The sequence below is a fragment of the Saimiri boliviensis genome, chromosome 14, assembly GCF_048565385.1.
Source record: "Saimiri boliviensis isolate mSaiBol1 chromosome 14, mSaiBol1.pri, whole genome shotgun sequence".
Classification (NCBI taxonomy): Eukaryota; Metazoa; Chordata; class Mammalia; order Primates; family Cebidae; genus Saimiri; species Saimiri boliviensis.
Genome location: NC_133462.1, coordinates 30,732,660 through 30,759,080, shown reverse-complemented (window position 1 = coordinate 30,759,080; position 26,421 = coordinate 30,732,660). Strand labels below are relative to the sequence as shown.

The 26,421-nt window shown below is 50.6% G+C and overlaps 1 protein-coding gene across 3 annotated transcripts in view; it reads left to right on the top strand.

Annotated features, from left to right (window-relative positions):
- Positions 1-26,421, top strand: part of SIN3B (SIN3 transcription regulator family member B) — a 50,708-nt gene that overhangs the window by 7,617 nt on the left and 16,670 nt on the right. For 2 of the 3 annotated variants that reach the window (XM_074384433.1, XM_003942334.4), the window contains exons 4-8: positions 4,865-5,065; positions 7,628-7,771; positions 17,282-17,404; positions 18,685-18,774; positions 19,547-19,665. In XM_074384433.1, coding sequence (XP_074240534.1) covers positions 4,865-5,065; positions 7,628-7,771; positions 17,282-17,404; positions 18,685-18,774; positions 19,547-19,665 — 677 coding nt within the window. The remainder of the gene's footprint in view (positions 1-4,864; positions 5,066-7,627; positions 7,772-17,281; positions 17,405-18,684; positions 18,775-19,546; positions 19,666-26,421) is intronic. The other variant, XM_074384432.1, reaches the window with a different exon arrangement.

Below are 26,421 nucleotides of genomic sequence, written 5' to 3'. Positions count from 1 at the left end.
GAGAGAGGAAGGAGCAGGCTGGGGAAGAGGAGGTGCTGTGGGCAGGGCCTGTTTCAGAGGGGACTGTTCTGGTGGCGTGTGGTGGCCTGCGGTGAGAGTGAGGAATGGCCTGCGGTGTGCTTGAGGTGTGGCCAAGGAGACCGGCAGGGTCAGGAGCTGGGTCACGACAGCCACTGGAGGGTTCTGGGAGGCAGTTCTGCTGCTGCGCTGACAATGAGGGGTCAGGAGGCTCTTGGGAGACCAGGGAGGGGCCCCAGGTGGTGGGGGCAGAGTAGACAGTGATGGGGACAGAGAGGATGGTGACAAGGACCGGAGGGGGCCCCGAATGATGGCGACAGAGTGGACAGTGATGGGGACAGAGGGGATGGTGACAAGGACCAGAGACAGTCCCCAAGTGATGGGAACCAAGTAGACAGTGATGGGGACGGAATGGGTGGTAACAAGGACCCCCCAGTGATGGGGACAGTGAACAGTCATGGATACAGTGAGTGGTGACAAGGACCAGAGGGGGTTCCTGTGTGATGGGGACAGAATGGATGGTGACAAGGACCGGGGGGGGGTTCCCATGTATTGGGGGTAGAGTGGACGAAGATGTCGATTAGGAGTGTTGGGGGGACGTCAGTGAAAGTGAGAAGTCTGGGGTGATCCCAGGTTGCCTGATTCTCTGGGTAAGTGTGGGCCCCTGCTGAGGTGTACGAGGCCAGGCAGCTAGGGAGCTGCTCTGTGTCTGTGAGGTGCCTGCCATTCGAGGCTCCATTAATCAGTACCCAGGTGGGGCTGTGTGTGGATGCTCACGTGGAGGTGTCGGCCATGCAGGAAGGTTTGTCATGGTGTGGGAAGCGTTTGGAACTCTGATGAGGCCACCCAGGGCACGGGGAGAGAAGGGGTGCCAGAAGGAAAGAGAAAGCTGGGCCTGTGCTGGGTGGTTTAGAGCAGTGCAGTTGGCAAGTGACAGCTTGGAGGCCAAAGCCAGCTTGGCTCGGTGTGATTGGTTATGATTTTTACATTTTCAAAGGATTAAATTTTAAAAAATGTTTTATATTGTGATACTGTTCACATAACATGAAATCCATCATCATCATTTTACTGTATTCACGATACTGTGCAGCCATCACCACTAATTCCAGAGCACTAACATCACCTCAAGATCAAACCCTGAACCTTTGAAACCTCCTCTGCCCCCAGCCCCTGGCAACCATGAGTCCGCTTCCTGTGTCTGTGAATTTGCCTGTTCTGGCCGTTTCACGTCAATGGGGTCATACATCGTGTGGCTCTTGGTGTCTGGCTTCTCACTCGCATCGTGTTTTCCGACGACGTTCACATCGGAGCGGGTATCAGTGCTTCCTTCCTGAAGACTGAGTCATCCTCCACTGTGTGGAGGGACCACATTTCGCGTGTCCATTTGTGTATCGATGGATGTTTGGGCTATTTCCACCTTTTGGCTGTTGTGTGTAGTGCTGCTACATTCATATGTGACGATGTGTTGGAACACCTGCTTCCTTTCTTTTTTTTTTTTTTTTTTTTTTTTTTTTTCGAGACAGAATCTCACTCTGTTGTCCAGGCTGGAGTGCAGCGGCATAATCTCAGCTTACTGCAACCTCCACCTCCCAGGTTCAAGCGATTCTCCTGCCTCAGCCTCCTGAGTAGCTGAGATTACAGGCACCTGCTACAACGCCAGGCAAATTTTGTGTATGTTTAGTAGAGACAGGGTTTCACCATGTTGGCCACGTGGGTCTCGAACTTCTGACCTTGTGATTCACCTGCCTCAGCCTCCCAAAGTGCTGGGATTACAGGCGTGAGCCACCGCGCCTGCTCCTGGCCTTCGTTTTTCCTTTTTTTGAGGTGAGGTGTCACTCTAGTTGCCCAGGCTGGAGTGCAGTGGTGCAGTGTTGGCTCACTGCAGCTTCCACCTCCTGGGTTCAAGCAGTTCTCCTTCCTCTGCTTCCCAAGTAGCTGGGACTACCAGCACATACCACCACACCCGGCTAATTTTTGTATTTTTAGGGGAGACTGGGTCTCACCATGTTGGCTAGGCTGGTCTTAAACTCCTGACTTCAAGTGATCTGTCCACCTCAACCTCCCAAAGTGCTAGAATTACAGGCATGAGCCACCGTGCCTGGCCGGAGCACCTGTTTTCTTTTCCTTTTTTTTTTTTTTTTTTTTCTTTTGAGACAAGAGTTTCGCTTTTGTTGCCCAGGCTCTAGTGCAGTGGTGTGATCTCGGCTCACCGCAACCTCTGCCTCCCAGGTTCAAGCAATTCTCCTGCCTCAGCCTCCCGAGTAGCTGGGATTAGGCGGGGTTTCTACATGTTGGTTAGGCTGGTTTTGAACTCCTAATCTTGGGTGATCCACCTGTCTCAATCTCCCAAAGTGCCGGGATTACAGGTGTGAGTCACCGCGCCTGGCTTGTTTTCAGTTCTCTTGGGTATATACCTGGGGGCAGGATTACTGGCTCATATGGTAGCCATAATTCTGTGGTCACCCCATTGAGGGAACTGCCACACTGTCTCCTGTAATGGCTGCAGCATCCCATCTGGCTCTTTTTTGCCAGGCTTTGGTCTAGAGCGTGTTTCCCCATCTTGTCGCAGTGGCTCACTTTAGGGGATCAGAGGGTGTATGTGGAGTTTGGAGATACCTCATTGGAGTGGTGGGGGGCTCACGGTGAGCTTACAGCTGCCTGCCTTTGAAACAGACCTTGGTTTCAGGCTGCTTCCCCACATGCCCACACCCTGCTGGTTCCGACCCCTTCCTATGTCAAACCTGTGCACCGTGGAGAAACAGCAGCCCCGTGAGCCTGAGCAGAGAGAATCATCACAAACATCCTGAGAATCTTAGAACAAATTCCGCCACTGACCAGGTGCAGTGGCTTATGCCTGTAAATCTCAGCACTTTGGGAGGCAGAGGTGGGAGGATCACTTGAGGTCAGGAGTTCAAGACCAGCCTGGCCAACATGGTAAAACCCCATCTCTACTAAAAATACAAAAATTAGCTGGGTGTGGTTGTGCGGCACTTGTGATCCCAAAGTTCTGAGGCAGGAGAATCGCTTGAACCTGGGAAGCGGTGGTTGCAGTGAGCCGGGATCGCACCACTGCACTCCAGCCTGGAAGGCCAGACTCCATCTCAAAATAAAAAGAACAAATCCACCACTGAGGAGAAAGGGTTTTAGAGTCTCAGCTGTTCTGCATCTTGTGTTTCTGCTTTTCAGCTGAGACTTTCAGAATTGTCTCTGTACCCATTGTTCTGGACAGAATTGTGTTTTCCCCCCACCCCAAATTCATGTGTTTTAGCTCTAGCCCCCAATGCCTCAGAATGTGACTGTATTTGGAGATAGAGCCTTTGAAGAGGCTGAATCATCCTTTGAAGAGGTGATTATGTAAAACGAGGTGGTTAGGGTGGGCCTTAATCCAGTGTGATGGGTGTGCTTATGAGAAGAGGCGATTAGGACAGACATCAGGGATGTGCACGTGCAGAGGCGACCACATGGGGACACAGTGAGTCAGTAGCCGTCCGCAAGCCGAGGAGAGAGGCCCCAGAGGAAACCAAACCTCCTGGCACCTTGACCTTGGCCTCCTGGCCTCCAGAACGGAGCGATACAAACTTCCATCGTTTCAGCCAGTCTGGGGTACCTTATTGTGGCAGCTGCCGGATGCACTCATCCCGCTGACGGTGCCTGTGCCCAGCAGAGGTGCCTCTTTCAGTATAGGACGGCAGTGGTGTGCCTGACCTTGCCTAGCCCAGTAGATTATCAGGGTCAGTGTTTGGGTCACGTGCAGTGTTGGGCACTGCAGGGCAGCAGAAGCAGTGAAGTCTTTGTGTCCCTTCATCCGTTCACCTAACCATCCCTAACAGCAGGTGAAACCCACTCTTCTCATACTGTTCCAGGCTCTGGGGGTACAGCCCTGATCAAAATCCCCACCCTCGTGGAATCCAGCCAGGATGGACGGATAATAAAATGAGTAAAATACATGTTATCCATAAGGTGGCAACAGGTGGCGCAGAGAAACACACAGGGGTGCCGGGAGATGGCGCCATTTCACTTTGGTGAAAGAGGGTTCTCTGGGACTCACCGAGCACGGGTTATCCAAGCAGAAACCTCAGCCAGGCTGGAGGAATCCGGACTGACTGGAGACGGTGCCACGTCATTCTGCTTTAGAAACAACAGCTCCTCCTTTGAGGGCGTGGTCCTGGCCCACCACAATGTGGGAAGGAGGCAACTTTGTTTCTCTTTTTGCTCATATGGGCTGAAAAGTACACGCATAGAGGGCATTCTTGGTGGGTGTTCAGGGCCTGTCTTTCTCTCAAGTGACCGATGCACGATGCATCTCGTTGCGATTTGCCTGGGGCTTAGCACCAAAAATGTCACGTCCCAGGAATCCCTGAAGTCCCCAGCAACCTGGACGGTGGGTCGCCTCTAACCTCCAGGGTCCCCACCTTATGCATCCTACTGTGGCATCACTGCTGGCAGCACGCGCTCTTCCACGTGAAAGCAATCTTGCTGAAACAGATTGCGGAAGGCGTGGGAGACTCCTCTATTATACACAGCCCAGCACTTGGCGCTGCAGAGGCTTAAACATCCACTTTGTACATTTCTCCCAAATGTGAAGTTTTCAAAATGGAAGGTGCTCCTTGAACTTGGCATGTTCTTTGAGTAGACTGGTAGGGATGCGGTGGAGGTGAGCTGGGGGGACTCACCTGTGCGCCCGCCCTGCTTGCCTCCAGGCCCTCAGCAGTAACCTTTCCCTGTCTCTAACAAAACTTGGCTCCATGCTAAGTTTTTTCTGTGCTTGTGCAGTGGCTGGGCCTGGCGTTTTTCACAGTCTGCTCCCAGTGTCGGGCCTGGCAGTAACTCACTGTCACCTTGTCAGGAGAATTCGCACAACCACGGGGACTGTGCAGAGGACTTCAAGCAGCAGGTGCCGTATAAGGAGGACAAACCCCAGGTGCCCCTGGAGTCGGATTCCGTGGAGTTCAACAACGCCATCAGCTACGTGAATAAGATTAAGACCCGCTTCCTGGACCACCCGGAAATCTACAGATCATTCCTGGAGATCCTGCACACGTACCAGGTGAGGACTCAGGTTGCAATTCCTTGTGGGTTTTGTGGTTTGATCCAGTGTAGGGCCCTGCAGATACTCAGATTTGCTTATTGGAATTGATAAAATCCTGTAAAATTCTACTTAATGGTGGGGGTTTTTTGTTCGTTTTTCTTGAGACAGAGTCTGGTTCTGTTGCGCAGACTGGAGTGCAGTGGCACGGCCTCTGCTCACTGCAACCTCCACCTCCTGGGCTCAAGCCATCCTCCAACCTCAGCCTCCCAAGTAGTGGAGGCTACTTCGGGCTAGAACATGGGCATGCGTCACCACACCTGGCTAATTTTTGTATTTTTTGTAGAGGCAGGGTTTTGCCACGTTGCCCTTGCTGGTCTCAAACTCCTGAACTCAAGTGATCCATCCACCTCAGTTTCTCAAAGTGCTGGAATGACAGAAGCCTCCAGCTGGGTTTTTTGCATTTTTTTTTTCTATTGTAAAGTACACATAACAAAATTTACCATTTTCACCATTTTTAAGTGTACAGTTCTGTGGCATTAAGTACATTCAAATTGTTCTGTAACCATTGCCACCATCCACCTTCAGAACTCTTTTCATCTTGTGAAACTGAAGCTCTGTCCCCGTTAAACACCTACCATCCCCTGTCCCCCCAGCCCCTGGCACCCACCTTTCTGCTTTCTGTCTCTATGGATGTGATGACTCTAGGGACCTCCTGTAAGTATTTGTCTTTTTGTGACTGACTTATTTCACTTAGCATAATGTCCTCAAGGTTCATCTGTGTTGTACCATGAGTCAGAACTTCCTTCCTTTTTAAGGCTGAATAATATTTCAGCAAATGAATGGACTATATTTTGTTTGTCCGTTCATCTGTCAGTGGACACGGGGCTGCTTCCAGCTTTTGGCTGTTGGGAATAGTGCTGCAGTGAGCATGCATGCACAGATAGCCGTTGGAGTTCTGTTTTGATTTGGTTGGATTTTTTTTTGAGACAGGGTCTCACTCTCACACAGGCAAGAGTGCAGTGGTGCGATCACCGCTCACTGCAACCTCAACTTTCCAGAATCAAGCAGTCCTCCCGCCTCGGCCTCCCAAGTAGCTGGGATGACAGGCGTGAGCCACCATGCCCGGCCTTGCCTTCTGTGTGTGAGAGCACTTGTTCCTCACATCCTCATCAGAAATCCTGGCCTCTTCTGTCTGCGTAGTCAGATGAGCGGAAAATGGCTGTGGCGCTGTTTCAAATTGTATTCTTTAAATATCGGTCAATTTGGTGATTGTTACTTTTCCTCTTTGTTTTAGATAGGGTCTCGCTCTGTTGCCCAGGCTGGAGTACGCACTGTCACAATTGTAGCTCACTGCAGCTTTGAACTTCTGGGCTTAAGCAATCCTCTTGCCTCAGCCTCCCAAGTAACTAGGACCATAGGAGTGTGTCACCATGCCTAGATAATGTTTAACATTTTTTGTATCACTCCTCAGCCTTTTGGCTAAGATCAAGTGTAAAATTTTTTGTAGAGATAGGGTCTCACTATGTTGCCCAGGCTGGTCTTGAACTCCTGGACTCAAGCCATTCTTCTGCCTTGGCCTCCCAAAGTGCTGGGATTGCAGGCATGAGCCATCATGGCCAGCCTAAATTGCGTTTCTTTGAACTTCAGTCAATTTGGTTGTTCTGTCTGTGTGCAGATAGGTCATTTATTATTTGAACTGAGTGGGTTTTGCTTATTTTAAAATTTTGCTTTTAAGTGACTTTTGGTGACTTTTTGGAAGGCTGGTGTTTTTTTCCCCTGCGGTGTAGATGCCACTGGCCCCAAAATTTAAAACTTGCTTCTCTTCCCACAGGCTGCAGTGGGCCCAGTGGGGAGGGAGGCGCCAGCAGAGGGACTCCTGCTTTGCAGCTGTGGAGTTGGGACTGTGGAGGCCATGCCATACTGTCCTAAAGGCTCCGGCCCCACTGCCTCTTGTTCCGTGAAAATGGACAAGGTGTCAGTTTTCTTGGGTGTAAATTTCTGGGGTGTAATTGACAAGGTGTCAATTTTCTTGGGTGTAAAATTGACGAGAACATATTTCTAACAGCCACCTTCTTTTTGCTGGCCTGTTTCTGCCTTCCAACCTGGGTTCCCTTTGGTCCTCTTGTGTCTTCAAGCTCTGGATCAGTCCATTTTCCTTGGGTCTCAATGACTCTGGGCCAGTAGGTGCCTTGACCTGGAAGTCCCTTTGCTTCATGGCCCAGCGCTCCCCCAGTTCCACACTCCCCATTTCCCTTGGGAAGTCCTGGAGTTTGCTCCTTCCCTTGCATTTCCCCAGCTCACCCTGATTCCGGCCAGCCTCCCACCTCCCTGACCCCTCTGCTCGTGGACACTGCTAGGTGTCCCTCCTCGAGTCCCTCCCATACTCCTGCCCATGGCCGGGGCTCAGGCTGTGCCAGGCAGTGAGATCCACACGTGAGCAGACAGTACTGTGGGCCCCGCTGGCAGGTGCTCTTTCTGAGAGTCATCCCGTCTCCTCCACGAGGGCTGCCTGAGTGTCCCAGCCCAGGGCACGGCGCTTCTTGGCTAACGACTTGTTTTCCCTTTCCTCAAAACTGGCAGAAGGAGCAGCTGAACACGAGGGGCCGGCCGTTCCGAGGCATGTCCGAAGAGGAGGTATTCACCGAGGTGGCCAACCTCTTCCGGGGCCAGGAGGACCTGCTCTCAGAGTTTGGACAGTTCCTGCCCGAAGCCAAGCGGTCTCTAGTGAGTGCGGAGAGCCCCTGCCCAGCCCCGGGGACCTCAGTGAGGAGACAGGGCCCCAGCCAGTTCAACCCTGGGCTGGGCCAGGCCCTACCACCCTCGAGGCCACATCAGGGTCCCCCAGAAGCTGTGTAGGGTGCAGGCACCCAGGGGTTCCTCATTGTAGGCTCCACCTGCACAGCAAGCTTGGAAACGATTTGCCAAAGTGCTTCTCTGTACAGACAGCACCCGGGTCTCAGGGTGGTTTGGGAGGCAGAGAGCTCGATGGAGACAGGGGATCCAGAGTTTCTACCTCCTGGGCCTACCCTGCAGAGCCACACCCTGCCTGGGACCCCGGCCCTGTGGGAAGGTGCAGGAGGGCTTGGGTCCACCACCATCGCTTCCCCTGTTGGATGAGACTGATCTGGGGCTCCAGCAGGTGGGATCTGGAGGAGCCAGTAGTGGGGGTGGCCTGCGGTCTGGCCCTGACCGTGGGTGGTAGAGAGCAGAGATGGGCCAGGAGGGGCCTTCGATAGGGAGGTTCAGGGCTCAAACTGCATGGTCAACCTTTCTGCCCTGCCTATGACCTGAAGCTGCCAGGGCCAGTTGTTCCAATTCTTTTTTTCCCCTATAAACATAAGAGTTTCTTAAAAATTGAACTGAAATTTATGTAACAGAATTCAGCATTGAAAGTGAACAATTCCCTGGCATTTGGTACATCCTCAGTATTGTACAACCTTCACCACTACCGAGTTACAGAACATTTTCATCCCCCTGAAAGGTGACCCCCTCCCCCTCAGCAGCCACTCCCCACCTCCCTCCCCCAGCTCCTGGCAACCACTCATCTACTTCCTGTCTGTGGTCTGATTCGCCCGTTCTGAACATTTCAGATCAGCAGAATCTCACAGTATGTGGCCTTTGTGTCTCGCTTCTCTCAGTCAGCAGCATGTTTTCAAGGCCTCACGTGTACCATGGATCAGTGCTCGTTCCTTTTTCTGGCTGAATCATAATTCCATTAGACGGATGGACCACATTCTGTAGATCTGCATTCTGTTGGTGGACATTTGGGTTGTTCTGCCTTTTGGCTGTTGTGAACAGTGCTGCTGTCAACATTGATTCCAAGGATTTGTTTGAACACCTGTCTTCAGTTCTTTTGGGTAGACCCCTAGGAGTAGAATGGCTGGGTCACTCGGTAATTCTGTGTTTAACTTTTTGAAGGGCTTCCCAACTGTTTTCCGTGCTGACTGCACCGTTTTACATCCCCAACAGCAATGTACTGCGGGTTCTGTTTCTCCACAACTTCGCCAACATTTGTTATTTTCCAGGTTTGGGGTTTTTTTATTTTGCCTTTTTTTTTTTTTTAAGTAACCATGTGAAGTGTTATTCCATTAAGGTTTGTTTTTATTTTTTGAGACAAGCTCGTGCTGTCTCACCCAGGCTGGAGTGCAGTGGCACAACTGATCACTGTTCATGGCAGTCTCCATCTCCCAGGCTCAGGTAATCCTCCCACCTCAGCCTCCTGAGTAGCTGGGATTACAGGCGACGCCATGATGCCAGGCTAGTTTTTGTATTTTTTGTAGAGACAGGGTTTTGCCATGTTGCCCAGGCTGGTCTCGAACTCCTGGCCTCAAGTGATCCACCTGCCTCAGTCTCCCAAAGTTCTGGGATTACAGGCATGAGCCACTGTGCCCAGCTGTGTTGTGGTTTGGATTTGCATTTCCCTTATGACAGATGATGTTGAGCATCCATGTGTATATTGACTGTTTGTCCATCTTCTTTGGAGAAATGTTTATTTACATCCTTTGCCAATTTTTTAAATTTGTCTTTTTATTGTTGAGTTGTAAGAGTTCTTTATATATTCTGATGCTAGACCCTTACGAGAGCTATGATTTGCAAATATTTTCCTCCATTCTGTAGGCTGTCTTTTTACTTTTGTATTAGTGTCTTTGATGCACACCAGTTTTTAATTTTGATGAAGCCCAGTTTACATGTTTTTTCTTTGATGTCATGCATGTTTTTAATGTCAAATATAAGAAATAATCATCAAGGGCATGAAGGTTTCCCATCATGTTCTCCTAATAGTTTTATAGTTTTGACTCTTATATTTATGTCATTGACCTATTTCAATTTTTGCATATGGTGTGAGGTAGGAGTCCAACTTTATTTTTTTGCATGTGGAAATCCAGTTGTCCCAGCATCATTTGTTGAAGAAACTGTTTTTCCCCACTGAATGGTCTTGGCAGTCTTGTTGAAAACCCATTGACTACAGTTGTATGATTTTATTTTGGAATTCTTAATTATGATCCACTGGACTGTGTGTCTATTCTTATGCCAGTACCACACTGTTGTGATAACTGTAGCTGTGTAGTAAGGCCAAAATCAGGAAGTGTGAAACCTCCAACTTTGTTCTTCTTTTTCAAGATTGTTTTGACATTCAGAACCCCTTGCAGTTCCGTATGAATTTGAAGATTAGCTTATCCATTTCTACAAAAAAGACCATTGTGGTTTTGACAGGGATTGCATTGACTCTTCAGATCACCTTGGGCAAATATTGCCATTTTAACATTGTTAAGTTTTTCAATCCATGAACACACAAAAAACTTTCCGTTTATTTATGTTGTCTTTAATTTCTTTTAGCAGTTTTGTAGTTTTTAGTGGACAAGTCTTGCATTGCCTTGTTCAAATTTACTCCAAAGTATTTAATTTTTACTGATGCCATTGTAAATGGAATTGTTTTCTTTCTTTTTCTTTTTGTTTCTTTTTTTTTTGAGACAGAGTCTTGTTCTGTTGCCAGGCTGGAATGCAGGGGCACTTGCGATTCTCCTGCCTCAGCCTCTCACGTAGCTGGGATTACAGGGGCCTGCCACCATGCCCGGCTAATTTTTTGTATTTTTTAGTAGAGATGGGGTTTCACTATGTTGGCCAGGCTGGTCTCGAACTGACCTCACGATCTGCCCACCTCGGCCTCCCAAAGTGCTGGGATTACAGGCGTGAGCCACTGCACCCAGCCTTTTTGGGTTTTTTGTTTGTTTGTTTGTTTTTTTGAGATAGTCTCACCCTGTCACCTAGGCTGGAGTGCGGTGGTGTGATCTTGGCTCACTGCAACCTCCATCTCTTGGGTTCAGGCAGTTCTCCTGCCTCAGCCTCCCAAATAGCTGGGACTACAGGCATGCACCACCACACCCAGCTAATCTTTGTATTTTTAGTCGAGACGGGGTTTCACCATGTTGGCCAGGCTGGTCTCAAACTCCTGACCTCAGGTGATCCACCCACCTCAGCCTCCCAAAGTTCTAGGATTACAGGCGTGAGCCACCGCACCCGGCAAACATCAGGGAATCTTTTCTTTCCAATGCAGATACTTTTCATTACTTCTTCTTGTCTTATTGTTCTAAAAGGGACTTCCAATCCTGTGTTGAATGGAAAATGCTGAAAGCAGGCATCCTTACCTTGTTCCTGATCATGAAGGAAAATCTTTCAGTCCCTAACCTTTTGTGTATGTGTGTGTGATGGAGTTTTGCTCTTGTTGCCCAGGCTGGAGTGCAATGGCGCGATCTTGTCTCACCACAACCCCCGCCTCCTGGGTTCGAGCAATTCTTCTGCTCCAGCCTCCCGAGTAGCTGGGATTGCAGGCATGCACCACCATGCCTGGCTTATTTTGTATTTTTTAGTAGAGATGGGGTTTCTCCATGTTGGTCAGGCTGGTCTCGAGCTCCCAACCTCAGGTGATTCGCCCACCTCAGCCTCCCAAAGTGCTGAGATTACAGGCGTGAGCCACCGCGCCTGGCCCAGCCCTTCACCTTTGAGTGTGATGCCAGCTCTGTTTTTTTCGTAACTGCTTTATTAGGCTAAAAGTTCTCTTCTGTTCCTAGCTTGTGAATATTCCATTTCCTCTTTTCTTCTTCCTCTTGGTCCTTGATGACACATCAAGATGAGAGGTTCCCGACCAGCACTTCCATTTCTCACCACCTCCTCTCCTGGGTCCTGGCTCTGAATGGATGAAGTGGAGCGGGTCGGGCGGGGGAAGCAGGTCTTGAAGGGAAGAGCTCAGGCACCAGCAGGGGTCTAGGTGTGGACATGATCTGGACCCTCAGTTGAGTCTGGTACATTTCCAGTATATTTTCTTGGGTTTTCCTCCATGCTCTCCAAACCCTGTCCTTCCCTTGTCCTTGGCCAGAGTCTCTGCAGTTTATCTAGGCCAGCAGGTGGGGCTTGTCCCCATGAGTTACTGTCTCTAGGGTGTGAGAACCCCCTCGAAGCAAGGATGCCACCCAGAAGCACTTCCTAACTCAAAGTCACAGGGACTGCATGCCGCTCTGTGGGGGTCAAGTCCGGGAGCCTTACCCTGACTTTCCCTCCTGCCTGGGGCCTGGGCCAAGCTTGTAGGCATAGTAGCACAGGCCATAGAGGCAGGAGGGTTGTGCCACCTCCTGGGCCTGGTTTCCTTCTCTCTCACACAGGAGTGACCCTCCCTCCTGCTCAGGTGGGGACCCCACAAGCTCTTGTCCTTCAGATGCTCGGAGCATTGGAAGGGACAACTGCGTTTGTGCAGGAAAGAGGTCATCCCCACCCTGTGTCCCCAGAACCAGCTCACTGCCTGGCCTGGGGGAGGGTCAACAGAGCCTGCACCTGGAATTCCTCCTTTGACAGGGAGCTTACCTCTATCACAGGCCTCTGCCCTGAGCCGCCTCCTTGGGAATCCCCTCGTGTTATCTCCTCCGATTCCACTGTCCCCCTGGTGTCTCTCTGAAGTTCAGAATCTCTCCTTGGTTTTCTCTTAGAAATTCTGGCGTCACTCCCCCTTCCTGCTTGTTAGAGACCCCCTAATTTTGGAGCCCTGTGACCACTCGAATCAGAGGAGTGTCTGCCTCTCTCCCGCTTCACACCCTTCTGGTGTTGACACGGTGCCAGGAGTGGGCACTCAGGCCTCCAAGTCCCCGGCGGTTGGAGCTGACTGCTGTCACCTGTGCTGTGTGACACGTGTCTTCCTCCTTGTCCACTTGCGGACTGTCTGTGGGTCTCATTCCCTTGGACCTGGGTCTCACCTCTGAGCTCTCACCTCCCTGTTGGCAGCTCTTCTCCCACATGCCTGTCCCCACCGGGAGATGGGCTCCAGTGGTGTCCCTAGCTGGACTCCTTGAGCCATTGCTGACAGTGCAGAGTGGCCAAGGGTGGGGACAGTTCAGCCTTCCTGGCCTCAGGGAAGGCCTGGCTGAGGCCTGGGCAAGCTTTTGCTGCCCTGGTGAAGGGTACCCCAAGGCACTCTGGATGGAGACAGGAGGTTGGGGTGTAGCGCCCGGAGCAGCGGGAGCCTGGCAGGTCACTTCCCCGAGCCTCAACTTCCTCATCTAGGAGTGGCCATGAGGATGTCCCCCGGCTAGTGTGGTTGGAAGGTTCCCCAGGAAAGCGTCTGGCCAGGGTGACCTGGGGCTCTAACACGCTGACAAGGCTGACTAAAGAACTAACTCTGAGACCCTCGCTCTGGGGATCTGTACCATGGGGGAACCCCCTCTGCCAGCACCGTGGGGGCTCTACCCAGCAGACATGTGGTGACTCATTGAACTGGCAGCCTGCAGCTACTCGCCCAAAGTCTTTGGAGTTCTGTGGCCTGGGTAGCCTTGGTTCTGTCGGCTTTAATCTGGTGGTCATTCTTCAAGTACCGTGAAGTCTGGTCATTTTGGGGGACATTGATTGGAGACTGGTCCTCTGATGGCTGGGGCTGCAGTGCCCCCTGGTGGCATTTATAAAACCGGTCCCTGACAAAGCTCGCCCTGGGAAAATAAGCATTTCCCGCTGAAAAGTGCCTGCCAGCAGTTTCTTTAGTAGTAGTATTATAATATATATATATTTTTTACATGCTGTGGACTACTTGTTTGTGTCTCTATTATTATTTTGTTTGTTTTGTTTTTGTTTGTTTTTAGAGACAAGGCCTCACTCTGTCACCCAGGCTGGAGTGCAGTGGTGCGATCTTGGCTCACTGCAGCCTCAATCTCCTGGACTCAAGTGATCCTCCTGCCTCAGCCTCCCAAGTAGCTGGGACTACAGGTGCATGCCACCATGCCTGGCTAGCTTTTATTTTTTAATTGTAGAGACGGGGTCTCACAGTGTTGCCCAGGTTGGTCTCAGACTCAAGCCATCCTCCCACCTTGGCCTCCCAAAGTGTTAGGATTACAGGCATGTGCCATCATGCCCAGTCCATGATTTCTTGAAGTGGCATTTATGCAGCATGCCCAGCTAGCTCAGTTAGTAGAGCATGAGACTCTTAAATAGCATTTGTTGTCAATTTAGCTAAGGTTTTTAGTATGTATTGGGTTATTAGAGCCATCTTGCACATTTAGAAAGATTGGATGAACTTTTAAAAATTATTAAAAGCACCCAGTGCAGCATCTGTTGTGTGAAGTACATATTTATGTTAACTTTTAGACATACATTAAAACTGTAAAAAAAAAGGAAACCAAAGATGATATTTGGCCTAATCAGACTTGACTGGCCTGGATCCGACATTGGCAAACCTCTTCTAGAAAGGGCCAGATATTAAATATCTCAGGCTTTGCAGGCCAGTTCATCTTTGTGTAAAGACTCACCTCTGCCCTGTAGCTTGAAAGCAGTCATGGAATATATATGTCAGTGACTGGGAGTGCTGTGTCCCAATAAAACTTCACTTACAAAATGAGTGGGTGTGGCTGGGTGGGTGCCAACAAAACTTTATTTACAAAATGAATGGGTGGCCGGGCACTGTGGCTCATGCCTGTAATCCCAGCACTTTGGGAGGCCAGTGAGGGTAGATCACCTTTGGTCAGGAGTCTGAGAACAGCCTGGACAACATGGAGAAACACTGTCTCTACTAAAAATACAAAAAATCAGCTGGGCTTGGTGGTGCTCGCCTGTAATCCCAGCTACTCCGGAGGCTGAGGCAGGAGAATTGCTTGAACCCGGGAGGTGGAGGTTGTAGCAAGCCAAGGTTGTACCACTGCACTCCAGCCCGGCAAAAAGAGCAAAACTCTGCCTCAAGAAAAAAAAAAAAATTGAATGGGCATGACCAGGTACGAGTAATTCTTTACAAAAGGAATGTGTGTGTGGCTAGATGCTGATAAAATTTTATTTACAAAAACAGAGCCTATGTTAATTTGCTATTCCCACACCTAGGTGGTCTTTGGCGCGGTGGGTTCCATCTAGCTCAGATGTTCACAAATTGGGACATTAACTGAAAAGCAAGAACCATGTGAACCGTTGGGGAAGATCTGCTATACCTGCCTTGTGAGCTTGGCAGGATGCATGGCAGGTTCCCCTCCAGGTCCCCCATTCCCGTTCAGCACCTGTCATGTGGTCGCCCAGCTGCATCTTTTGGGCGTCAGTTTGCAAGTGTTCCAGCATATAGAAAAAATACAAAAATTAGCCAGGCCTGGCAGCTCATGCCTGTAATCCCCAATATTCGGGAGGCCGAGGCAGGAGATAGCTTGAACTCGCGAGGCGGAGGTTGCCGTGAGCTGAGATCGCGCCATTGCACTCCAGCCTGGGTGACGGCAGACTCCATCTCAAAAAAAAAAAAAGAAAGAAGAACCAGTGCAGACTCGTTGTGTAGATGCCAGTTTCTCCACTTACACAGCTCTCGAAAGAGCCTTGGGTCTTTGGGTAATTATTCCTCAAATAAGTTGAATTCCTGTAAGTCTTGCCTATGGCTGAAGAATAAGTCTTTATTTTGTTGTTGTTGTTGTTGTTGTTGGTTTTTTCTTTTTTTGAGACAGAGTCTTGCTCTGTCGCTCAGGCTGGAATGCAGTGGTACAGTCTTGGCTCAGTGCAATCTCTGCTTCCCAGGTTCAAGCGATTCTCCTGCCTCAGCCTCCTGAATAGCTGGGACTACAGGTGTATACCACCACGCCTGGATAATTTTGTATTTTTAGTAGACACAGGATTTTACCATATTGGTCAGGCTGGTCTTGAACTCCTGACCTCAATGATCCGCCTGCCTCGGCCTCCCAAAGCCCTGGGATTACAGGCATTACAGGCGTGAGCCACCACGTCTGGCCTGATAAGTCTTTATTACTATTATTTTTTAAATAGTGCCTATTAATGTACTAATGCTAAGTATTAGCAAGAGTATAAATTTTTTTTTTTTTTTGAGATGGAGTGTCGCTCTTGTTACCCACGCTGGAGTGCAACGGTGCAATCTTGGCTCACCGCAACCTCTGCTTCCCAGGTTCAAGTGATTCTCCTGCCTCAGCCTCCCGAGTAGCTGGGATTATAGGCGCCCGCCACCATGCCTGGCTACGTTTTTGTGTTTTTAGTAGAGACGGGGTTTCACTGTGTTGGTCAGGCTAGTTTCGAAGTCCCGAGCTCAGGCTATCCACCCGCCTTGGCCTCCCAAAGTGCTGGGATTACAGGCGTGAGCCACTGCACCCGGCTGAGAGCAACAAGTTTTTAATGCAAACTTTCTCTCCCTTGACTCAGTTCTTAGTCATTCCGCTCAGAGGTTAGCGATTCTAAGTGTCATGTATATCTTTCCAGAAATTTCCTCTGCATGTGCAACAAACACTTTTTACATAGTAACACACCTCGGCATCTTGTTTGTTCTGCCCCTTTTTTTGGCTTTTTTTTTCCCCTTGGTTTTTTCGTTTTGTTTTGTTTTTCAGGTATGCCTGTTCCTAGCAGCAGCTCAGAGCCAGCTCATGGTATCTGATGGCCGCTGGCCGTTTTGTTCAGATGCACCCTGACTAGTCCACCTCACTCACACTTTAGGCCTTGGGGTGTGTCTTTGCATCCAGGTCCTGTGGCGGCATGGAAAGGGGGAGGCCTCTCCAGCCCTGCCCACATCCTGCAAAGCTGTGGTCTGTCCATCCCTCTCTGCTTGTCCAGCTTTGCCGTATATTCATATAGACCGAAATCCTGAATAGATTGTTCCAGAACAATTCTTGACAAATGTCATTGGCCCCCTGTAGGTACCCTGCTCAGGACGAGCATCCCCGGCCTGTTAGTCGATGGCTGGCGTAGCACCTGGGAGGCAGGCCCCGAACCAGCCATGAGCCCCACTCCACTCCCAGCAAGTGATGACATCGTCCCCCAGAAATGTTTTGTTATTCATAGAAAAGACTTCAAAATCTGGCTTCAAGGCCCCCACCAGTGCCCTGGCGAATGTGAGCTGCTTCCCCTCGCTGCCTGTTTCTCTGTCCCCTGCGCCTTGTGTTTCTGTGGCGCTTGCATGTACACAGCAAGACGCCCACCGGTGGCCTGCCCTGTGAACCCTGGCACGGGAAGACCCGACTCAGGTGTCTCCCTCCTGAAACCCCCACCCCACTTCCACCCTTGCCCATAAAGGCCTCACAGGGGCCTCCTCCCTGCCTGGCACTGTTAGTCTGATGATTCTGTTACCTTGGAACGTGAGCGTTTTGCTGGAGTCACCTCGTGGACAGAGTCTCTGGCCTGGCGTCTGTGACCACCAGTGCCCAACAGGCTGTGGGCTGAGCTGCAAATAGCTCTCGGTGCTCAGATGCCCGGGCCCGGCTGTGTCTCTGGCACTGACCGCCTCCCGCGTGCCCTCAGTTCACAGGAAACGGGCCGTGCGAGATGCACACCGTGCAGAAGAGTGAGCACGACAAGACTCTGGAGCACAGCAGGAAGCGCTCCCGGCCCTCGCTGCTCCGCCCCGTGTCTGCGCCCGCCAAGGTACCGTCAGCCACGTGCGGCCGTTCGCGCACCCAGGGGCCCCAGCAAACTGGGCCTTCCTGGCAGGTGACCAGGGAACAGAGGCCCAAGCAGCGGTTCGGGGCTGCACCTGGGGCTAGGTGAGGTTCACCAGTGGCAGGACCTTTGCAAGTCGGGTCTCCCTAAGGTGGCTGTTCATGCGGTGGCTGTTTGTCCGTTCTCCCTATCCCATGGTTGTTGTGAAAAGGAGGAGGACGAAGGAGTGTTACCCCTGCCCTAGGTCCCAAGAAACGGGTATACCACTCAGTCTCCTTTTGACCCTGAGGACCCTCACAGGCAAGGCCGCCATGTACAGTTGTTCAGGTTGGTCACTGCACAGCTGAGGGCAGAGAGGGGCTGGGATCCAGCTCCTGTCATGCCCTTCACCCACAGTGGTGGTTTTCTGATTGCATTATTACTTGTGTGGCTTTCTACTATTGATAGGAGCTTTCTCATCCTCCCATTTATTTAGTTATGTATATTAGGTAAGGACTCTGGGTTATAATCTATTCCAGTGTTGATGTCCAAGCTGTTCCAGATTTGGCCAGTGGGGTCCCTTTGGCTCCTGTGTCCTCTTGGCATGTCCTCATCGTTCTTTTTTTGGCGGGGGAATGGGGTTTCATTCTTGTCACCCCGGCTGGAGTGCAGTAGTAGCACAGTCACAGCTCACAGAACCTTTGACCTCTAGGCTCCAGCTATCCCGTCACCTCAGCCTCCCAAGTAGCTGGGACTGTAGGTGTGCACCACCACACCTTTTTGTAAAGACGGCATGTCACTGTTATTGGCCAGGCTGGTCTTGAACTCCTGGGCTCAGTCCTCCCACCTCATCCTCCCAAAGTGTTGGGATAACAGGTGTGAGCCCCTGTGCCCGGCTCATCCCCATTCTTCAGGCACTTTGGAGATAGTTCTGGATGGACAGTATTGTCCTTCCCGCTATGATTGTGTGGCCAAGTTCAGGTCCAGGTCCAGCTTAGAGACGCGAGCCTGCAGAGACTTAACATTTCGCTTCTCCAGGGTCTTCCCAGCGCCGCCCTCTTCCGGTCCGCTTCTTGTTGCTGTATTGGCCCTCAGGACAAAACAGGGAGAGGATTCTGAGGTCGTCGTAGCCAGGGACACATCTCCCTTGCCGTTCTGATGCTGTGGCCGCACTCTTGCCCGTTACCCAAAGCGCTCACCTGCTGAGACGGAGATCGCAGGTTTGGCAGTGGCAGAGGCCGCTGGTGGAAGGGAGAGTGTTAACTGCGTGGAATTTCCCCCCACAGAAGAAAATGAAACTTCGTGGTACCAAAGACCTGTCTATTGCTGCGGTGGGGAAGTACGGGACTCTGCAGGAATTTTCTTTCTTTGACAAGGTGAGGGCGAGCCCTGGCTTCCATCTTGGGGATGCCACATCCAGCTGGCTGCCCCGATGCTCCCTGGGCCTGCCCCAGGACTGGGGGAGGGAGGAGCTAGGGTGGGTGTGGTCTGAGGATGGAACAGGTGGGGCTGGGAGGATGGAGTTGGCCCCCAGCTCTCATTGCAGCAGGGAATGTGGGCCGCCTTGGAGCCCAGGCATGGGGTGTGGGCAGGAGTCCACAGTGGGTGTGCCAGACAGAGCTGAGAGTCCGAGCAGAGGAGGAAGACATGCACGTCTACCACCCTGAAGCCGTGTGGCTTTTTCCTATATCGGGGGTGATTGTGGGGTTCCCGCCCAGGGTTTGTGGGCAGAGCAGACAAGGTGGCTGTGAATTGCTGCACAGCTCGCGTGCATGGGCTGTGTGAATTGCTGCATGGGTGACACATGGGCTGTGAATTGCTGCATGGATTGCGTGCACGGGCCATGGAACTCGCTACGTGGATGACGCACATGGGCTGGGAATTGCTGCATGGCTCGCGTGCATGGACCGTGTGAATTGCTGCACAGATGACACATGGGCTATGAATTGCTGCATGGATCACATGCGCAGGCTGTGTCAATTGCTGCACGGATGATGCACATGGGCCGTGCAATGCTGCACGGATCTCATTTACTTAGAGACAGCTGGTTCCTGTATCGCACACCCATGTGGGTGACTTACAAGGGAACCAGGCCCAGAAGCTGAGGAGCAGGGATTTACAGTGGGTCCCTGACTGCTGTCTCCGCAGGTCCGCCGGGTGCTGAAGAGCCAGGAGGTGTATGAAAACTTTCTCCGCTGCATCGCCCTCTTCAACCAGGAGCTGGTGTCTGGCTCCGAGCTCCTGCAGCTTGTCAGCCCATTTCTGGGGTGAGCAGCTGACTTCCCCGGGCTCCCCAGGGTAGTTCTGTTCCTGTCAACTCCATCTACTAGGTTTTTAGTTACTGTTTTTGAACAATGATTACGCTTTTCTAAAATCCTGTTTATTAATTGAAGTGATTGAGATTAATTATAGATTCCTATGCGTTTGTGTTTTTTGTTTGTTTGTTTTGAGATAGAGTCTTGCTCTGTTGCCCAGGCAGGATTGCAGTGGCACAGTCTTGGCTCACTGCAACCTCCGCCTCCTGGGTTCAAGCCGTGCTCCTGCCTCAGCCTCCCGAGTAGCCAGGATTACAGGCGCCTGCCACCACGTTCTGCTGATTTTTGTGTTTTTAGTAGAGACGGGGTTTCACCATGTTGGCCAGGCTGTCCTTGAACTCCTGACCTTGTGATCCACCTGCCTCGGCCTCCCCAAGTGCTGGATTACAGGCGTGAGCCACTGTGCACAGCCAATTCCCATACTTTTGTAAGGAGTGATACACCACCTGGGCACCCTCCAGCTGGTGCCTCCAGCAGTAACATCTAGAGTTAGTATCCTCACCAGAAAACAGTGGGTCCTCGAATACAGCCTGTTCGTTTAACACTGTTTTGTTACTGGTGAGAAAAAACCATTCATTTCTGGGCTGAGTGGAGTTTGCACGTTCTCCCCACGTCTGTGTGGAGTTTCTCCCACATGCCAAAGATGCGCATGTCAGGTTAAATGTAGGTGAAGTGATGAATCTCTGTGGCCCCAGCCTGAGTGAGGGGGTGCTGGGTGCCCTGCAGTGGGGTGATGTCCTGTCCAGGGCGCTCTGAGCCGCTGGGATGGGGTCTAGCCGCCCGAGACCCTGCACTGGGATAACAGAGTAAATCGGGTAAATTGTTTTCACTCATCTTTCTTATTTGTATGTTTGGCTTGCATTTATTTCAGTGTTAAGTATTAGAAGGGTTTTGGTCTCTCTTGAGAAATTTGGTGATGGTTTTACGACCGGAAATAAGCCTTGGGAACGTCACTCTTGTTGATGTGTCAATTAGCTTGCGGCAGAATTGGTACTGTTTACACATTTTCGCCGAGAGTCACAGCTTCCTAAAACCTGCTGATGATGTTGAGTGAGGGCTTACTGTATCGACTTCTCACGCAACCCACCGATCTTTCCAGCCTCTTCATGTTACTCGTACACGTCTGGTGTGTGTGTTTAGACAACTTGCTCGCTGTGGAGGGTCGTGCATCCGCCGCAGTGAAGATACTGAGCAACTCCAGGGCCGTCAGCATTCTGCCTTGACCTTTTGTTTCCATCCGAAAACCCTGCCTCACCCAGAGTCTGTTTCCAACCCCTGGCAACCACTCATCTGTGTGCCTCTAAAATTTATGTTAAAATGTTACAGTAATGGAACTGTACAGGAGGAACCTTATGGAAGAAACTTTTTTTTTTTAACCCAGCATAATTCCCTGGAGATTCACCTGATAAATGCCTTTTATAATTCTAATACTTGGTTCGGGCTTGTGTTGGATGCAGTGGCTCACGCCTGTAATCCCAGCACTTTGGGAGACCAAGGTGGGTGGGTCACTTGATGCCAGGAATTTGAGACCAGCCTGGGCAATGTGGCCAAACCCACTCTACCAGAAAATGCAAAAATTAGCTAGGGGTGGTGGCATACTCCTGTAGTTCCAGCTACTTGGGAGGCTGAGCTGGAAGGGTCGCTTGAGCCTGGGAGGTGAAGACTGCAGTGAGCTGTGATCATGCCACTGCCCTCCAGCCTGGGTGACAGAGTGAGACCCTATATCCAAAAAAAAAAAAAAAAAAAAGTTTGGGTGTAGCCGCTCACACCTGTAATCCCAGCACTTTGGGAGGCCAAGGTGAGTGGATCACCTGAGGTCAGGAGTTCAAGATCAGCCTTGCTAACATGGTGAAACCCCATCTCTACTAAAAAATACAAAAATTAGCCGGGCATGGTAGTGGGCACCTGTAATCCCAGCTGCTCGGGAGGCTGGGGCAGGAGAATCGCTTGAACCCGGGAGGCGGAGGTTGCAGTGAGCCAAGACTGTGCCACTGTATTCTAGCCTGGGCAACCAAGAATGAGACTCCATTAAAAAAACAAACAAACAAAAAAAACACCCCAGCTGCACAGAGAGAAGCCTCTTGAGTGGGTCAGGTCTGAGAGCAGTTTCTAACCCCTGGTGGCCAGGTCAGCCTAAGAGGGGACTGGGTCTGGGTGGAGGGGCCTGAGAGCAACTGTGCACCCTTGCATCTGCTCTTGGGTGCACAGGAGTGTGTACAGTACGAGCAGGCGGGCCTGTGAGTGCTGCGTGAGACCTGGGAGCCAACTGGAGTCAGCTTCGCTTCGTGCACATCAGCCCTGTGACTGGGATGAGTCACTTGGCCAGTCCAAGCCTCAGTTTCCTTGCTGTAAAATGGGGATAGTAAATGTACCTACCTATGCGCGGTTCCCGAGACCTGCAGGTGGGCACCACGTCTAGGGCCCTTCAAATACAATAGAATCTCACAAATAAAAGGAAACGACGAGTTTCTTTAGGCAGAAGGAAATGATGTAAATCACGAACTTGGATCTACCTAAAGAAAGGAAGAGTGTCCAAGAAAAATACACCTGAAGATTTTTTTTCTTTCTTTTTTCTTTTTGAGACAGAGTCTTGCTCTGTCAACCAGGCTGGAGTGCTGTGGTGCAGTCTTGGCTCACTGCAACCTCCAACTCAGGTTCAGGCGATTCTCCTGCCTCAGCCTCCTGAGTAGTTGGGATTACAGGTGTGCCACCACACCTGGCTCATTTTTGTATTTTTAGTAGAGATGGGGTTTTGCTATGTTGGCCAGGCTGGTCCCGAACTCATGACCTCAAGCAGTCTGCCTGCCTCAGTATCCCATAGTGCTGGGATTACGAGCATGAGCCACTGTGCCTGGCCATGATGTTTTTTAATGGTTCTCACACATGGTGAGCACACATGTTATGTGATCGGCCCAGTCAGTCCTTAACTGTTTTCCCATTTACCCCAAGAATAGTAGTTGATGGCAGTTGTGGCTGCAGCGTTTACCCCGAGATAACTTTGTCATGAAGCGTCTCCTTTTTATTATTATTTTTGCATTGCTTTCATAGATCAGCTTTGGAAATAAAAAGACACGGTTTTATGTATAGCATTCTGTTTTTAGCAGTGGTATTTCCAGTTACACAAAATATAGTAAATCTTAATCACTGAAAATGTCAAATCTTGGAAAATGTAGCATTCCTACACTTGATGGGAACATTGTTCTCAAACAGTTGTTGGCCAAAGACTCATTTGATGACTCTGACTGTTCTAAAATAGACAATTCTGGTGATTCAGATGATTCTGATGCTCTGTTTAGAAATAACTCCAAGAACAGTTTTTATATTTTACTTCCACATTGAAACTCAGTCAGATTTGCTTCAGCCTCAGAGAGTGTTTATGTAAAATTAAGTGAGCTCTGGCATGAGCTGTACTTTTTTTTCTAAATGGGAAACAGTTAAATCAACCCTGGGGACAGGTGCTGTGTGAGTCCTTTTGCATTAACTTAAAAAAATGTGTGTATATATAAATATTTTTCTAATGTAAAATGAAGCACAGATCCAAAAAAACCACATGGCCAAGAAATGGCTTGAATCTTTATTAAGCAGTCACCTATGTGCCCACCACCCATGTCAAAAATAGACTCCAGGAGCCCCCTGCGTACCATTCCAGTCCCTGCCCTTCTCACTGCGAGAGTGTCCTGACTACAGGAGTGACCGCCCACTGCGCTAGTGACGGTGCAGCCACCCAGGTGGGCATCGCCAAATACATGCCTCAGTTTCACCCCCAGCTGGGTTTTCTTCCTTTTTTTTTTTTTTGAGATGGAGTCTCGTTCTGTCATCCAGGCTGGAGTGCAGTGGCGCAATCTCAGCTCACTGCAACCTCCGCCTTGCAGGTTCAAGCCATTCTCCTGCCTCAGCCTCCCGAGTAGCTGGGAGTACAGGTGCGTGCCACCACGCCCAGCTAATTTTTGTATTTTTTAGTAGAGACGGGGTTTCTCCACGTCGGCCAGGCTGGTTTCAAACTCCTGGCCTCAAGTGATCCTCCTATCTCAGCTTCCCAAAGTGCTGGGATTACAAGTGTGAGCCATGGCACCCAGGCCCTGGGTTTTGTTTCTTAATACAGCTCCTAAGTCTCCTTTCACCTCCAGTTCACTCTGATTCTAGTCCCTCTGTGTGTCCCTGTCCCTGTTATTTCTGTGATATTAGCCTCCCAGATTTGCTCACTCATTTGGGGTTGCACCGGAAGATTGCCACAGCATTTACTACCTTTTCTAAAGTGGCCAGGAGAGCTGCTTGATTTCAGTCTTGTTTCCTTCCTGCGGCCTCAGAGTGATGATCTGTTTTTGTGTCATCTTCCCAAGGGGACCAATTAGGTCCTTTTTTAAAAAAGCATGTTAATGAATTTATGGACTTAAAACATATTTGATATGTTTCAGTACATCTTCTAGTCCTTTTAAAGGTGAGGGGCTGGGCATACTGGCTCACACCTGTAATCCTAGCACTTTGGGAGGCTAAGGTGGGTGGATCACCTGAGGGCAGGAGTTCAAGACCAGCCTAACCAATATGGTGAAACCCCATCCCTACTAAAAATTAAAAAAATTAGCTGGATATGGTGGCCTGTGCCTGTAGTCCCAGCTACTCAGGAGGCTGAGACAGAATTGCTCGAACTTAGGAAGCAGAGGTTGCAGTGAGCCAAGATCGCACTGCTGCGCTCCAGCCTGGGCAAGAGAGCAATACTCTGTCTCAAAAAAAAAAAAAAAAAGACTAGCCTGGGCAACATAGTGAGTCCTTGTCAGAAATTAGCCCAAAGTGGTGGCATGCACCCGTAGCTGTCGCTTGAGTTTCGGAGGCAGAAGTTGCAGTGAGCCATGATCTCACCACTGCACTCAGCCTGGGCGACAGAGTGAGACTCTGTCTATAAATAAATAAACAAAAATAAAGGTGAGGACGCTGAAGCTCAGATCAAATGCCTCTGACTTACCCAAGGACAAACGCTCTTAGGTGAGCTGAGTGTGCTGTTAGGCAGCAGCAGGGTGCTCCAGCCCCACAGCCAGCCCTTTGCATGTTCTCTGTCTTCTGGGCACAGTGGCTGCTGGGTGTTGTGTCAACAGACTCATGCTGTCAGGCTGGACTTCGTGTCTTTTTTTTTTTTTTTTTAACTCAGCATTTCTTCGAAGTGTTTCAGCATCAGAGGTGAACCCACGTCCTTTTGTTTTGTTTTGTTTTGTTTTGTTTGGTGGAGTCTTGCTCTGTCGCCAGGCTGGAGTACAGTGGCCTGATATCAGCTCACTGCAACCTCCGCCTCCCGGATCAAGTGATTCCCCTTCCTCAGCCTCCCGAGTAGCCAGGATTATAGGCACCTGCCACCACGCCTGGCTAAGTTTTTGTATTTTTAGTACAGACAGCGTTTCACCACGTTGGCCAGGATGGTCTCAATCTCCTGACCTTGTGATCAGCCTGCCTAAGCCTCCCAAAGGGCTGGGATTACAGGTGTGAGCCACCGCGCCTGACTCACGGCCTCATTTTTAAGTAACCGCATGGCTTTTCCTTCCCTTAGCAAGATATCTGACAATGAGCGCTGGCCTCCGGTCCTCCCTCAAATGCTCCTGACCCTCACGAGTCAAGCTCAGCCGATCAGAAGGCCTTTTCCCTGGTGGTCCTGGGCTTGCACGTGTTGGGGTGCTCTTTCTCGTGGGTTTTCTTTCCTGGGCTGCTGAAGGTCTGTAAATGCCCCGAAGAACAGCCCAGAGCAGGAGGGTACTACTCTAGTCTCAGCCAAACGAGCCCCTGAGATCTGTTTGTGACGTGGGTACACATGGGTGGGCATTTTCTGTGGACGTGGAATGCACAGTCACCTTGACTCACCTCTTTGGGGCTCAGAATCCAGCACTCTCCTGACCAGGGGCCCTCGGGGCTGTGTGTGCAGCTGGTGTCGGCACCTGGGCCCCGGGGCAAGTGATCAACCTGGGTTGGAATTGGGACTCTGCTTCTTAGCAGCCAAGCAAGCCTCAGTGTCTTTGTAAAGTGGCCATACCTCCCTCCTAGGCTTGTCAGGGGGCTAGAGGGGAAGACAAAGGAACGTGAAATTCAAGAATATGAAAGGCAAGGTGCTGAGCCGATGGGCAGTGCTGGGGCACAGTCAGCTGTTCTTGTTTCCGTGTTTCAGCAGTAGTGAGAGACTCATGGGGAAGTGCATTTGGGGAAGGTCTATATGGAGCAAGGTCCAGAACTGACGTGGGCCTCTGCGTGTTCTTGACTCGAGGCCTGGATGGGTTAGGAGCATTCACCACCACGTGGAGTTCCTTTGCATGTTCAACCTGCCGACAGGTGCTCACCTGGGCCGGGCAGCTGAACATGGCCCAGGGAGCTGCCCCTTGGAGCTGGCAGCCGGGGTGGATGGGGTTAAGTATCCCTTCAGAGCAGTTAAGGTTTTCGTTTAACTCAGCAGTAGCCTCAGGCATCTCTGCAGCAGTTTTGTTTCTTTTGAGACAGAGTCTCACTCCGTCACCAGGCTGGAGTGCAGTGGCTCCATCTCAGCTCACTGCAACCTCTGCCTCTCGGTTTCAAGCAATTCTCTTGCCTCAGCCTCCCGAGTAGCTGGGACTACAGGTGCATGCCATCACACCCACCTAATTTTTGCATTTTTAGGAGAGACGGTTTCACCATATTGGCCAGGGTGGTCTGGATCTCTTAACCTCATGATCCACCCACCTGGGCCTCACAAAGTGC